The 16,881-nt window shown below is 35.2% G+C and overlaps 2 protein-coding genes across 2 annotated transcripts; both read right to left on the reverse strand.

Moving 5' to 3' along the window:
* Nucleotides 1-1,345: 1,345 nt before the first annotated feature.
* LOC145673776 (uncharacterized) lies at nucleotides 1,346-3,346 on the reverse strand. The gene has a single exon (XM_081743570.1). The coding sequence runs from the start codon at nucleotides 3,344-3,346 to the stop codon at nucleotides 1,346-1,348; it is 2,001 nt and encodes a 666-aa protein (XP_081599696.1).
* Nucleotides 3,347-3,478: 132 nt separating this feature from the next.
* Nucleotides 3,479-6,785, reverse strand: LOC145673861 (uncharacterized). Its single transcript, XM_081743678.1, has 2 exons — nucleotides 6,573-6,785; nucleotides 3,479-5,239 (listed from the first exon to the last, which is right to left on the reverse strand). The coding sequence occupies exons 1-2, from the start codon at nucleotides 6,783-6,785 to the stop codon at nucleotides 3,479-3,481; spliced, it is 1,974 nt and encodes a 657-aa protein (XP_081599804.1).
* Between the last annotated feature and the right edge of the window lie 10,096 nt (nucleotides 6,786-16,881).

Raw genomic sequence — 16,881 nt, forward strand, 5'->3', positions numbered from 1 at the left:
GCTTGGTCGTAAATGTGCATTATGTATCATAGACTAAGTCTTCTGAATTAACAACCATACATAATCACAAGTATTTTGTCGTCACTGGAAGGTCGCTGTATTGAAATTAAAATATCTTTGTCTTTACGTTTCAGTTAGCCGTTTTAAAACTGTCCAGGAATTATTGTTCTTTTCTCGTTTCTATCTTTATTCTTAAACCATGCTTCTATCATTTTTCTGAGAATACCAAATAGTATGCAAACCAGCTTTCTTTCTTTAAATGACGATCAACATTGTTATTTTCTTCTTTACAACCTCTAGCATTTTGTAATTGAATTTCCGTTCTACTTATCCAATTTTCTCCAGTCTTTTCCATATCAATGTTTTGAAAGGTTATCCCTCTTTTTCATCGCCTAGTGTCATGAAGTTTACAATAATCTTTATAGATAAAGTTTAATGAACTATTTCGGTCATCATTTGCTATTTTCTAAAACATAAATGAATAAATAGATCACAAAGATAATATGCATCATACATGACTCATACAACTCATTCAGACGTGGTAAAAACTCGCCAAGTAAACTTGGAGGAGCTTAGTATGAATTGAAATCTTATGATGTATAGACCTTTTTGGTTTGTAAGATATGAGCTATCAAATTTGGAGTTGAGACTAAATAATAGTAGATTTTAGTAAGAATAATTAATTGCTGTTCAAAATTGAAATACATGGAACAGAACTCTTATTAAACTTCTACTTGATGTATAAGAAAGTAATTGGTGAGCCTGTTGATTCAAAATATAAATCTATTAAAAATATTTGTTAGGAACTGTACAATTTGAATGTATATATTTTTAACTTCACTAAAGTACAATAAGAATGCTAAACACGAAGTTCATACTAGTGGTCTGTAAGGCTTGATTCGTACACCACATGAATGCAACCCAATATAAATTCACTGTATTTAATGATTACAACTTCAGTTTCCACACAAAAATAATGCACGAGAATAAACATGTTCACAAGGTCTTTAGTTGTAAATGATTGTAATTCGATGGCTTACTGTTTGTGCTATATTGTATGATGTTCGACCATGATATATGGTCCTCCAAAACTGCATGTTCTTGCTGCCTCCACACTCACACACACTTCACAAAACAATAGAAAAGCGTTAAGCAACTTGAACACTGTTGCCAGCTAAAGGCACACACACTGTTAAACACACAAGTAATCCCAAACATACTCCCCCTGTTGGTCAGCTAAGGTCTGACCAAATAAAACAAAATGATACATATAAAAAACGAAATGAACACAAAACTTGAAGAAATATTACAATTGTACTTATTTTTTTTTACTCAAATCTCAATTCTAATCCTTGTTATATGGTAATGCAACTAGTTTGTTGATGGAGCGTTTATATGTTTCAGTTGTAGTACGAACCGTCACTATATGAACTAAGAAATCCTTTCCTGGGAACACTTTTCCAATGATACCCAATTTCCACTGCAATGCAGGAACGTTGTCTTCAATCAGCAAAACTACATCTCCGACCTTGAGATTGTGTTGCGATGAAGTTGTCTTAGAGCGTTGTTGAAGACCATGTAAATAATCTCGGGACCATCTCTTCCAAATGTGTTGTTTTAGTTGTTGTATCTTCTGCAAACGAAATAAGCGGTTGTATGGTAGATTGGCGAGGTTAGGCTCTGGTAAAGCTGTAAGTGCTTCTCCAATTAAAAAATGTCCAGGGGTGAGAACACTGATGTCGTTAGGCTCACTTGATAGCACTGTAAGTAGTCGAGAGTTGAGACAGGCCTCAAGCTGTGTGAGTAATGTTGCAAACTCTTCATATGTTAACACTGCACCTTTTATAATACGAACTAGATGGTATTTCATTGATTTTATACCGGCTTCCCATAGTCCTCCAAAATGCGGCGAATTTGGTGGTATGAAGTGCCACTGAATTCCTTCGGTCGATGTAAAATCATGATCTTGAGAACTAAAAGGATCAGATGAAAACAACTGATACAAGTCTTTCAATTCGTTGTTGGCTCCAACGAAATTTGTGCCATTGTCGCTGTATATATTGAGACATCTTCCTCGTCTGGCTATGAATCTGCGTAAAGCTGCTATGAATGACTGCGCACTAAGATCTGTTACCAATTCCAGATGTATTGCCGTGGTGGATAAACAAACAAATAACGCAACATATGCCTTACGTACAGATCTATTTCTAACTGCTCCTGATTTTATATAAAACACTCCAGCGTAGTCCACGCCTACGTTTAGGAATGGCCTGGCTTGCTGCACACGAGCTGCTGGCAACTGTCCCATAAGTTGTTTTGAACCACTGGTCTTTAACTTGAAACACATGAAGCAATGATGGATCACTTGTTTTACTACCTGTTTGCACCTGATGAACCAATATTTCTGGCGTAGTGATGATATTAATAATTGGGGTCCAGCATGAAGTAATCTGAAGTGTTCTGCTTCAACTATAAGTTTTGTTAAATGTTGATTTGAAGGCAGAACTATTTGATGTATGGCGTCAAACGGAAGCTGACTATTCTCCAATCTTTCTCCAACTCGGATCATGCCTTCACTATCTAAAAATGGATGTAAATTGTTCAATTTACTTCTTGACGGAACAATGTTTCCATCACGAAGATGCTGTAATTCGCTGTGAAATCCAATTTCTTGTGTCCATTTGATGCATACATGGAGCGCTGTGTGGAGTTCTTGTACTGAAAGACCTTTTGTTAGTTTGTTTTGCTTGTGTCTGATGTTATGAACAAAACGTCTACAATAGGCTATTGTCCTAACTAACCTTGACAATTTTGAGAATCTTGTTATGGTTGCATTGCACCAATTGTCTAAAGTGACTGTCAATGTTATGGTTCCCTTACTCTCTGGAACTTGATCTGGTTGCAATGAATCCTTACTTGTCACTGACCAATTAGATTCTAAACTAGAAAGCCATTGTGGACCGTGCCACCATAATGAATAGTCCTTTATGGCAACTGCATCTTTTCCTCTTGAAATCAAGTCTTTAGGGTTGTCTGAAGAAGTTACATGTTTCCAACAGCTAACGTCAGTTAAGTCTTGAATTTGAGCTACTCTGTTGGCCACGAAAGGTTTCCATTTATTACACGGAGAAGCTAGCCATGCCAACACGATTTGGGAGTCGGTCCATAAATGGACGCTACTTATGTTCAATTTTAAAATTGGTAAAATCTTGTGAACTAATTTTGCCAAAACAACTGCTGCGCATAACTCCAGACGTGGGAGAGTGATTTTCTTCACTGGGGCCACACGTGATTTAGCACATAATAACTTAACTGATATTTCTCCTTGTTGATTAATCGATCGCATATAAATGCAAGCTCCATATGGTCTTTGAGAAGCTTCTGAAAAACCATGGATCTGAATCTCCGCTATGTTTCTTTCAACGAGCACATATCTGTCGAATTTAATCTGATTGATTAATGGAAGCTGCTTGTATAATTAAGTCCATTTCTTTGCTAATTCCATTGGTATATTGTCGTCCCACTGAACCCTTTGCTGCCACAATTCTTGCAAAAATATTTTGTATGAAATGACAACTGGTGAAATTATTCCTAATGGATCGAATATAGTGGCAATGATGGAAGCAATCTGGCGTTTAGTAACGCACTTTTGAACCTTCATTGGTGATGTCTTGCTTTCAACGCGAAATATATCCTTGTCTGGATGCCATGACAATCCTAATGCCTTGACGCCTTGGCCTTCGTGCAACTGGATTGGACGCTGCACTTCTCGAAGCTCTGGCGAGATGGATTCCAATAACCTTGGATCATTCGAACTCCATTTCCTAATTGTAAAACCTCCCTTTCCCAGTAACTCTATCAATTGCTTCTGGACCTCTAGAGCTTGCTGTATGTTGCTCATGCCACTACAAACATCGTCAATATAGAAATCTCGACGTAATATTTCTGCTGCTACAGTGTAATTATGCTCTTCTTCGTCTGCTAATTGCTGTAGGCATTTTGTGGCCACAAATGAAGCACATACCGTACCATACGTTAGTGTTTTCAACTCAAAAACTTGAATCGGTTCATTTCTAGATCTTCTCCACAATATACGTTGTAATGGCATGTCTTCTGGATGAACATTGACCATGCGATACATCTTAGCGATATCTGCAGTGAATACTACCGAATGAGTTCTGAAGCGCAAAATGATAGAAAACAAATCTTGCTGTATTGTAGGACCAAATAAGAGAATGTCGTTGAGGCTTTTTCCGCTGTCAGATTTTGCTGAAGCATCAAACACCACACGGAGCTTCGTTGTAGAGCGTGTGGGCTTAAAAAGTGCATGATGTGGCAAATAGTATGCAACGCTGACGTCCTTCTTTTTACTCTCATCTATCCTTACCAAGTGACCAACATCTTCATATTCTTGCATGAATTCCGTATATTTAGCTTCAAAGTCCGGGTGTTGATCGAATCTTCTTTCCAATTGCTTTAATGTAACCAATGCCTGCTGATAAGAATCGCCTAAAACTGTACGGTCTTCAAGCAAAGGCAATCGTACAATGAAACGCCCTGTATGATCTCTTGTTGTATTCTGAAGGAAATGTCGCTCACATGCAAGCTCTTCGCTTGATCTAGGTGTAACAGTAATTTCTTCTAGTTCCCAGAATTTTTGAAGTTGTTGCTGTAGATCTATGTTTGTCTTCACAAAACATGTTGTTAATGGAATATGGGGGTCACGTTCTTGAGGAATGCCTCCTGCCACGATCCATCCCAATTCTGTCTCCTGAAGCACTGGAAAATCACCTGGCCGTGTTTTGTGTCCTGACTTCATAATTATGTAGAATACTTCCACACCTAAAAGAATATCTATGTCTCCAGGCGTATTAAAAGTAGGATCTGCTAGAACTGTGTCTTTGGGAATGTTCCAATTGTCATAATTAATTCTTTCTTCCGGTAGTTTACTTGTAATGTGGGGGAGAACTGAACAACTTATATTCAATGAAAATGTGTTAACACATGATTGGACACAAATATCTACAGAGTACTTTGTATTAGATATTGGTTGATTTATACCTTGAATTGGAGTATACTGTCTATACCGTTTGATGTTCAATTGTTGCACCAAATTCTCTGTTACGAACTTGGTCTGACTAGCACTGTCTAGAAGCGCGCGACAAGGAACAAAATTTCCCTTGTTATCTCTTACTTTTACTATTGCAGTAGATAACAACACTCTTGCGTTAGGCCTAACCTTTAATGCACAATATGACACTTGCCCTAAATTTTCACTGGAATCAGTTGTTACTACGCTCTTGCCCCGCGGCACTGCTTACACTTGAAAACCGCACTGATTTGTCCTTTGTTACGCCTACATGCAATAATGTATTGTGCTTTTTGGAACACTTTTGGGGGGCGCGGTGGCTCAGTGGTAGAGCGTTCACCTCTGGTGCTTGGGATCCCGGGTTCGATCCCAGCCCCCGCCAAGTGAACTTTGTGGTGGACAAACACCGTGCTCGTGGGTTTTCTCGGGGTTCTCCCGTTTCCTCCCACTTTCTTCATTCCACCATTTTCATTCATCTCTCATTATCACCGTCTCCTTTAGCCTCACCGGCATAACTGTGGGTCGTAAATCTTTAAAAGATTTCATTTCATTTCATTTGGAACACTTTTTACAACCTCTCGATTTACAATTCTTCTAAAAATGATTACTTCTCAAACAATTCATGCATAATTTATTTTTACGAATGCAGTCTAATTTTTGGCTGTGTGCCGCATTCACAAAAGACGAACAAGAATATAAGGGATGCTGGCTTTACAAAATTCGCATGCATTTGAAAATGTTGATAAATAAGTCTTTGATGACTGAATACTTTTTGTTTGCTTGTTTTGTACGCTACTACTCTGCTTCACACCATCAATACTGGTTCTCATGTTCTCAAGCACCTGACAACGTTTCTCGAGAAACGAAAAGAATTCTGATAAAGCAGGAAAATTAGAATTCGTATTTTGAAGCTCCCATGACTTTCTAGTAGTTGCGTCTAATTTTGATACAAAGTGTTGGGTCAAAATTACGTCTGTGAGGTTTACGTTTGGCTCAAGTGCTTGTAGCGCATTTATATTGCTAGTAGCTGTATTTATAAAAGCGCGAAGTTCACTTACATTTTCTTTATACACTGGCTTTATTTGTAGTATTTCGTGAATGTAAGAAGAAGCAATTAGCTTTTTATTTGAATACCTGTCAACGAGTAATTGCCATGCTACTGAATAATTTGTTTCGGTAATTGGTAAATTTTCAATTAGGTTTAACGCTTCACCCTTAAGAGAAGTTCGGAGGTACTGAAACCTTTGTACTGTGGAAATGTCTTTATTCTCGTGAATAAGAGATATAAAAGTGTCCTTATATGATAACCAATGTTTACAATTCCCGTCAAATGCAGGCAACTGTATGACCGGTAATTTAACTTGTGCGCTACTGCTAGTGTTATTATTAACAGCTGATTCTTTATTTCCATGTTTTAAAACAAGCGCTTGCATTTGAGCCTCTAAAAAAAATACACATTTTCAATTTCTGCACGAGCGTTTACTGCTTCCGCTTCGGGTTCGATTTGATCAATTTCAATAGTATCTTCCACCTCCTGCAACTTTGCCCAGACGTTAGTTAGATGTTTTAAGCGTGCACGTATTTCTTCTATATTGCCTTCATTTGGATCAAAGGCCTGAACAAAGGTGTTTATTCTGGTTAACTGGCCTCTGTATGCAGATCTTTGCCCTAAAAGACGCTGGTGTGATACAGTCATGATTAAATGCTACGCAGAAATATGAAGAATAAAAAACTACTGACCTGATGATGATGTTTTTTTCTTTTTTTACCTATGAAATATACTCCAGAAGCATGGTCCTGGTACAACAGCTGTCCGCCTATACAAAAACGTGATTATTGTCCAACGTACGTAATAGCACCACATATAGGTCGACACAAACACATTTCTCTTCACAATAGCACAGAACAATTCTCAGAAATCTTTGCACTCATGTGGCCCGGATAGAACCAAATGTACAATTTGAATGTATATATTTGTAACTTCACTAAAGTACAATAAGAATGCTAAAAACGAAGTTCATACTAGTGGACTGTAAGGCTTGATTCGTACACCACATGAATGCAACCCAATATAAATTCACTGTATTTAATGATTACAACTTCAGTTTCCACACAAAAATAATGCACGAGAATAAACATGTTCACAAGGTCTTTAGTTGTAAATGATTGTAATTCGATGGCTTACTGTTCATGCTATATTGTATGATGTTCGACCATGATATATGGTCCACCAAAACTGCATGTTCTTGCTGCCTCCACACTCACACACACTTCACAAAACAATAGAAAAGCGTTAAGCAACTTGAACACTGTTGCCAGCTAAAGGCACACACACTGTTAAACACACAAATAATCCCAAACAGGAACATTACACAAAGACATTGTTTATTCCTAGTGAAACTTACTAATTATTTAACCTCAGAAAATAAGCGTGTGTTTTTCCTAAAGATTTCTAGAACTGCTTTTGTAACTCCGAGTTTAAACTTTCACTACTTTGAGACACTCTTGATATGTCGTATCATAATACTAAAATCTTTTATAGAAGATACTTTAAGAAGTTTGCAGGGATGATGTGCGGTACAAATCTCTCTTTGACATAAACATTCTCTCAAATACTCTGTTTATCGTCGCTCATGTCAAAGTATTTAGGACATTTTTTTTTAATTCAGAGCTATTGAATGGTGTAAAGTGTGTTTTTTAGGAAATATTTTAGAATTACATCGTTACAAGTCGAGAATACTAGTGGAACCCACACTTTCAATAGTGAAAATTTAAACGTTGAAAATATAATTTTTAGAAGTCAAATCTCAAAATAAGAGAACTATATTGAATCATTAGTTACTAGATTCATTTAAGGACATTTTTTTTTAAAATAATAATTTTAAATATATATTTGTATAGAAATTTAACTACCTGAGCATTTAACAACGAAATATTTTTTAAATAAAAACTTGAATAAATGAAGAGATGCTTCGAAGTATTACTAAACCTAATATAGAGAAGATAGAATTCAAGAATCTTAATCGAATTCGACCTGAATATAAACGATTGCATTAGCTTATTTTCGTATTCGTGATACATAATTTTTTTCGTAGATAGTAAAAATCCAATCTGAATGTCAAGTTAAAGGAATGAAATATGGCTAACATACCTTAACCTCAAATGAATATTAGCGTTTAAAATATAACTATAGTAACTGACAACAGTCAAACCTGATTCCCACTCTTAAAACAATGCAATGCAATTTAGAACATCAAAATTACAATTGAATGTGAAATTCATAATTGTTCATACTAAAATTATATACAGCAATGTTTATAACTGGTTTTCATTTATTTTAATGTCATCTACTCCCCTGGTATATATATATATATATATATATATATATATATATATATATATATATATATATATATATAGAGAGAGAGAGAGAGAGAGAGTTTTAATTTAATATTAATTAAATTTCAATTTTCTTGTATTAGTCACCGTTATTCATAGTTTTTTATCTTTCCATTGATGTAGTATAGATTCATCACAAATACATAATTGATTGTAATTCTAATTTTTTTTTTTTTTTTGCAAATTATTTAAAGACATTTAGTAGATTACTGTTCGAAATGTAATAGCTTGCCCACCAATATTTTGTAAATTATCCATTTATATTTTATAGATTATACAATAACATTTGTAACGTTATTGACAAATATTTAGTAGAATTTCATTAATATTAAAAAATATTATTCATCAATACTATATACGCACTATCCAATGATATTGCATAAGATATTAATTAGATTGTTCATCAGTATTTGATAAAATACTAGTCATTTTTTTTGTTATTTAACGATTAATTAATTAATTAAGGAAAGTAGATTATTCATCCATATTTACTAGATTCTCAATCCATATTTCATGTATTATTTATGACTCATAACAGAATGTCTATTTATATTTCATAGAATACTTACCAATAACTATCAGAAAATGAAATATTTTTTTTTTTCAGTTTTACTTCCTACAGTTATGCCGGCTAGGCTAAACGGGGCGGTAATGATGAGAAATAAGTGGAACGGAGGAAGAATGAAGTGGGAGGAAATAGAAGAATTCCGTGCAAACTCACGCACACGGTGTTTGTCCACCACAAAGTTCACTTGGCTCGAGCTGGGATAGACCAGGGACCCTATGCACCAGAGTTGAACTCTAACATTGAGCCACTGAGGCCCCGATAATTAGTAGATTATTGTTATTTTGTATATTTAGTATTGTACTCATCCTTTTATTAGATTATACAGCTACATTTGTTATACGGTATCGTTGAGTACAGTCTTACATTCATTGATAATATATAGCACAATAGTCATCAATATTATATATATATATATATATATATATATATATATATATATATATATATATATATGTGTGTGTGTGTGTGTGTGTGTGTGTGTGTGTGACTTTGACCTTATTATTTACCGATTATTAGTACATTACACATAATAGGTTATCACTCAGTATTAAAAGGATAATTCACAGATTATCAATCTAAGTTTCATAGATTATTCAATGGTATTTAATAGATTATTAGTGTATATTTAGTATGTTTCATTATTCATCGAAATTGGTAATTGGTCAACACTATCAAGCTATAACATTTGTCTGAAAATGCTAGTACTTCGTTTATTGCGTGTTGAATTTAGTTCTATGTGAAAAAGCAAAATCACAATATTTTATAATATTATTTTGAAGAATCGAGGAGGGAAGAAATAAAGAGAATCTTCCACTCCTCTTTCCCTGAAGACTTGATAGGCAGGGTGGCAACCAATAAAAGAGACAAGCTATTGATGCAATTAGCAGTGAGAAAAAACACATCAAAAGAGAGAGAGAGAAAAGAAAATCCATTGATGCTACAGTCTGGCATCGACAACACGAAAACTTCCTTCCATGATACTGCATGTGTGTGTGAAGGCGAATGGTTGGAGGTAAAGTGGAAGGGGTGGTTAGTTTACAGAACATCGGAGAAAGGATTCTTCTCAGCTAAAGAACGTAAAGAAGTTGGGAGGTTGCCTTGGAAACCATCAAACTAACAAGAACTTCTTCTACGATTTAGCCTTCCAGAAGTTATTCGTTTCAGTTGTCGTCAGAGAAGTTGCTTTTTTTTTGTCTTCTTCGTTCGTTCCTTCGTTCCAGTGTCCTTCTTAGGAAAAAAAGGAAAGAAAAGGAATGTTGAACAGTAGAAAAAATACTGCCATCTAAAGAGACAATTCCCTGCGGAAGAAGTTTAACGCCGTTACCCATCGGAACCTTTTTCCCATTCTCAGCCAATGTATTTGATTCAGATGAGAGAAAAAGTAATACTGTATATTTCTACAAATATCTTTTGCAACCAGCAAATTTACAAACAGTCAGGACAAACTTCAACTATTGCATATATTCACGTACACAAACTTTTTAAATATATATGAGGGTGGGTGCTCGTATCACAGATGGTGACTTTCTATGACCATTTTATAGAACTTCACTTTGAATTGTAGAAGCAATGTGTATAGGAATGTCATCTACCAAGATTTCAGAAAGTTCATGATTGCTAAAGCCAAAGTGTGATTGTTAAAAAAAAAAAAAAAAAGTAAACCAGAACGGCGGGACGTAAGAAGTGCAATGGCTGGCTCACGGGGTTGATTTCTGATGCGAGGACGTTGAAGTTTGAATGGGTTACGAATGGTTTTAAAATCTCATTTTAAAATGTATGCTCATATCTCATATAACTTTTGATGCTGAAAGGGGACGACTCTAAACTTGAAGAAACAACCACAACTAAATGCTATTGTAGAACTCTCTTTAAGTTCCAATAATCAAATTTAGATATGGGGCGCTCTTCTAAGATGTGGTATTACTTAGCAAAGTCAATTGTACTGGTTGCACTGCGCGATGCAATTCAAATCGTACGATATTAAGGACGAACATTATTATAAATTGTTGTTCTTGAAATAGTGTGCCGAAATCAGAAATATTTGCATGTTAGTGATTACCCATCTAAACACTAATAGAATAATATGTATGTAAAAGGTGGTCCGGAAGTGGGGACCATCCCTAATTGGTGTTTTCTGACGGTTTTAGGTTTCACCAACATTTGTTACGACATGGATGGTGATCATACCGATGTTTATGACTCTTGAAACTCTTAAGACTTCAAGGTATATGTGTACACACATTCTACCATAATTAACACCATACTTTTGAAACTAAAGAGCCCACTTCCGGATCAACCTGTAGAAGTAATGCAATTTACAATTACCCTGTAATGAATTCAGTAATAGAGTTTTGTTTATCTATATCTTTCTTATATTGTCTATATCTTTTTTCTATATTTTTTTATCTATATCCGTATCTTGAAATGTGTACTCAATCACTTAAATATAATTAGGATAGCCTAGGAATACATTAGTGATGCAGATTCAATATGCAGTGATGGGGATATTACCTATAAACAAATTGAAATTAGTTTCTCTTAATTTTGCACATTCACGTCAATTATAATGAAGGTTTATGCATAAAGGTACATATATCTATTGATAAATTTTCTGCTGTCTTAGTTAAATTTCAATAAAAACTTAGTATAGTTTCATAGTGTGGAACTAAGCTTTAAAAGTTATTCGAATTCCAAACTCGAACTTGAAGTAATTGATATATGATAACAGAATGTCCGAGAAGTCTATAACCTTTTTATGAGAAAACGTTAATCTTTGTCCCTTTTTGCAGGTAAGCAGAAAGAAGTTGACCCAACAGTAAGGAATAGACATCATAAGGTGGCGATTCATTCGAATGCTGAGATTCAAAAACTGTTTCGCTGATTCTACCATAGAGAAGCCCCTAAGCAAACAACCATTTTAGGTTTGTTCAACAAGTTCCAGCGAATTGGAAGTGTTCGTCATGAGAAACATACTGCTTGACTATCAACGTCGAACGAAATTGTAGAAACCATACGACAGGCAATTGAGCGGCGTCCAAAAGCGTCGATACGTCGTCTCAGTCGGGAAGACGACATTCCAAAGTCCTCAGGGTCGCAAATCTTCCTCTTTGTACTGAAGAAAAGGACTTATCACACCAGATGCTACATTATCTTGAATCTGACGACTATGCGGCACTAATGGCCATGTGCACGATTTATGTAAGGTATCCAACAATGAAAAATTCATCTTGGATTTCATTATCTCTTTGCAATATGGGAGTTCATAGTAATTCTACGGTCAAGAAAATTACTCATTTTTTAAAGTCAATGTATCTGTGATATTTTTCTGTTTTATGAGTCTTTGAAATCTAAAAAGGTTTCTTGTATACTCGGTATATATACTCAGTTAATTAATGATTTGGTTACAAAAGAATGCACAGGTTATTTGTAGATTGTGGTGAGTCCGTTGGAAACCAACACGAAAGGCGATAAGACAAGATAAGTACAGGATAATTCTTCCAACCCGTGTGTCTGATGTGCTGAACACTAGACTCTGAATTTTGAATTAGAAACTATATATCAGAACGAATTAGAGCTTCCTCGTAGCTACATGGATAGCGTACGTGTCCTTGGCGTGGGAGACCTAAGCTCGATTCTTGGTGGAAGCGCATGTGGTTCGGGTCCCACATTAAGAGGTAGGTAAATGTCTCATACAACCTCACTGCTCAACAGAACGCTAAAGTGAAATCCAACTCAATTCAATTCAGAACAAATGATTAGATTGAAGAACATTTTGGACTAGAAGAAGATCATAAAATCAGATACACACACACACACACACACACACACAATATATATATATATATATATATATATATATATATATATATTGTTATGATAGTGGGAGTTACATTCATCGAAAAATTAGTTGCAATATAGGATGTCCCATTTTTTGATTTCTAAAATGTACTTTATGAAATAAACTGGGATATTTTATGAGAGTGTTGAGAGAAATCGTGTTGAAATTGCTGAATCAAGAAATATCATTGCAGCATAATTACTTCCACAACTACCTACATTAAGTAGTAAAGAATATCTACATTAAGTAGGAAAGATGTATTTTTGTAGGTAGTAGTTGTCCTACGAGGTATGGATTTTGCAGCAGAATGTAAAACTAAATTTATCAGAGCGTTAGAGAAAATAAGCAGAAGCTGTTAGGAATACGATGGAGTTCAAGTTGAAATGTTTTGAGGCTTTATTAAGCAGCGAGGGTATACAATATGGACACCGGCTCCGACTCATCGTTTCACTCAGTTCAGTTAGTGTGTGCAGAAATAATAATGCAAGATTAATTTCTCCAGGATAGTTCGTTTGTCACCATAATACCTCGTTTTGAAGAGAGCTTTATTACCTGCACACGCTTCCAGACCCGAATGTGGAATATGGGGAGAATTGAACAAATATAAAAGCCACAAAGACGGGTGTAAGTACTTATTTCTTTATTCCAGATATTTCAGAATAAAACTTATAAGCTGAAATAAGGAATATTGAAAGAGCTTATATATATATTAGTGAAGAAGTAATAAAATGAACAGAAGCTCCTAATAAAATAACTGAGCAATAATAAGGTTATGAATTTTAAAAAGAGAAAGCTCTTCCAATATTCGTAATCTCAGGTTGTAAGGTTTATTTTGAAATATCTGGAATAAAAAAATACTTACTTAATTAAATGCAAATAAACATGAGTTTAAGATAATGCACTTTGATGTGTGAGATTTTTCTACATTTGCTAGATTCAACATTAAGGGAAAAACAGTTCAGTATGTAAATAAAAGAAAATAGTCTAATTTCAACACTCCCTGATCCCGAAAAAGGGTTCAACACTCTCCCTTTTAAGGAAATAAATTTCTGCAAAGAGTCTTCACGCTAATGAATATTTAAAACACGTACTGTTCCTATTCAATTTAAAAGAGAATTATGAAGTCGGATTAGTATTAAATTTCCAGTAATAAATGGCAAGTGTAGGGTTAAACTGTGAAGCTTTAATGTCTCTATGCACCGTTATTTGGTTTCCTTTTCCGGGGAGCTGAATACAAACTAGCTTTTGTAAATACGCATTTGTTGAAACAGCATTTATTTGCCCCCATTCTCGCAATGTGTTAACGTAGCGTTACTCTGCGTAATGTCATTGTAGTTCATTTTGATTGCAGATCGATTTTACTCATGCTTATCATTTCGTATTTTTGAGACAATAATAGTATCGAACCTTCACTTAGGAAATTCCAAATTATTTTAGGTAATAGGTCATCCCAAAGAGCAGAGAAGAAGGCTTCTCCAAACCACTTACAAGTAAAGTGTGTTCAAGTGGATGAATCAAGGTGAGGGATGAGACATAGCGCGCTGTATAGAGAATGTGAAAATATGTAAACGTGCGAAGTTAAAGCGGCTGAACGCCATAAGAAACGAAGGGGAGGAGTGTCAAAGTTGGTGAGAGAAAGACTATGCTATGTTATTACATCAAATATTCAAGTTATATACCATATTATTACATTATTATTATTATTATTATTATTATTATTATTATTATTATTATTATTATTATTATTATTATTATTATTATTATTTTTATTATCAAATGTCACTGTTACTTTTTTTGGCTGGTAGGTATGTTTAACGTACATGTGTTTTTGTGGTGATCCAAGTTTTCAATGTACGAGTATCACTGTCCTAGACTGATTTTCGTAAATAACTATAAAGATCACCCTAAACCTTCTAAATAAGTGCAGATAACGATCACTAAAGTTCATAATTGACTTTTTGAGAGCATGATGGCCCTAGTTGATATATCACATGACTACCTCTCCATTTAAAAAAAATATCACAGATCTCAAAATGGCGGATTTCAAGATGGCGGCAGAGGTTCGTGATCTACTCTGCTCATTTTTCTTTTGCCAATATGTGAAACTACTTCCGTTTGCGTTGTCTATCTTTCACTGTGTTCACGATTCAACAGTTTATTTGATGTATTTCAATAACATAGCATAACCCTTCTCCCACCAACTTTGGCTCCCTCCTCCTCCGTTTCTTATGGCACTCAGCCGCTATAACTTTGCACATATACATATTTTCACATTCTCTATCAAGCACACTGAGTCTCATTCCGCAACTCGGTTCATCCATTTGGATCCTCTACTTCTTAGTAAGATTTTTGTATAATTAAAGGGGAAGTAGGCATTTGAAATTTCATCAGGATATAAGCATACAAGTACACAAAACACATCTCAACAGGAAGCTATAATGTTCTTGTTGTCTACTATGAGTCATAAAAGCAGACTCTGGATGTTCTCTGGTTGGCCAGTATGACTAGATAATTCTTTATTTAATTTGGAAACATGGGAAATAAAATGATCTTTGGTGTCCCGGTCAAATAATAAACTGATACCTATATGAACTTGGGTTTTGTCTCCAAATGAAATGGTTGTAGGCAATCTAAAGGAAATGGCTCCTGAGACCACTACCCCATCTTCTAAACTAGTGATGAACTTTCTTTTTATATCACTGTGGCAAATTATCTAACAAGGGACATCACCCAATTGTCCGGCTCCGATTTCAATGAAATTTTTCTTGCTGATAGAAGACAAGTATTCATTACTTGTTATGACAGAAATTTTTGCCATGGTGCATGTTTTCTATTTTTTATAATTGTTAAGAGTTGTGATGTGGTTATTAGAGATTACTGCAGATGTCCCTTACTTCCCTTTGTAAGCGAAGTGTTAATGAAAAACAACCATGTAGATACATATAACGCCTAGGGGGAAGTCGTATGGTAGGTATGACCTTGACGGCAGCCATTTTGAAATCCGCCATTTTGAAGTAAAGTCATTTTAAATAGGAATAGAGTAATATGATAAATAATTTCGGGGTAGAATTTAATCAGGAAGCCATTGGTGAAGTTAGTTTTAAGATACGTTCATTTGGGGAAAAATTACAGGCATATTAATTGTTTATACTTACTATGTGCGTAAGTCCCTTACCTCCGCTTCTAACCCGCGTATTTATGATGTAAGTGGATAAAAGCTTCGGTAATAAATAATATGCCTAGAAGGAAGCGATGCGGTAAGGGTATCTTTGACGGCAGTCATATTGAAATGAAATGAAATGAAATCTTTGTTTTACGTCCCACGATTATGCCGGTTAGGCTAAAGGAGACGGTGATGATGAGTAATGAATGAAATGGTGGAATGAAGAAAGTGGGAGGAAACGGGAGAACCCAGAGAAAACCCACGCACACAGTGTTTGTCCACCACAAAGTTCACTTGGCGGGGGCTGGGATCGAACCCAGGACCTCAAGCACCAGAGGTGAACGTTCTACCACTGAGCCACCGCGGCCCACGCAGTCATATTGAAATCCGCCATTTTGAATTAAAGTGAAGTTTTGAAAAATGGAAACCATAGCATGTGGCACCTCATTTTAATAGCAAAATTTCCCAAAAAGCCAATGGTATGCTTAGTTTTGTTCTATAGTTAACCAGTATGAACTTAGGACTACTTCTAATATGTACCAATCGTCCATTATTGGATCTTTCAAATTGGCAATACTCCTAATTTTTACCACATGTTTTAAGATTCCAACTGGCACTTTGCAATTGTTGCCATGGCTCATGTTTCTAAATTTATTACATGTTTCTAAGGGTTGGGATTTGTCAGTTCATGAATAGTGTTGGGAGAGGCATCCAGCAATCTTTCTGAACTTGGAAAACTTTCCATGTAATTATTTATTTCCTATGCCATGTAATTATTCATTTCCTATACCTGCCTTTCAAAAACTCGTTTACTGACATGAATA

Source organism: Thermobia domestica, chromosome 1 (assembly GCF_964235325.1).
Source record: "Thermobia domestica chromosome 1, izTheDome1.hap1.1, whole genome shotgun sequence".
Classification (NCBI taxonomy): domain Eukaryota; kingdom Metazoa; phylum Arthropoda; class Insecta; order Zygentoma; family Lepismatidae; genus Thermobia; species Thermobia domestica.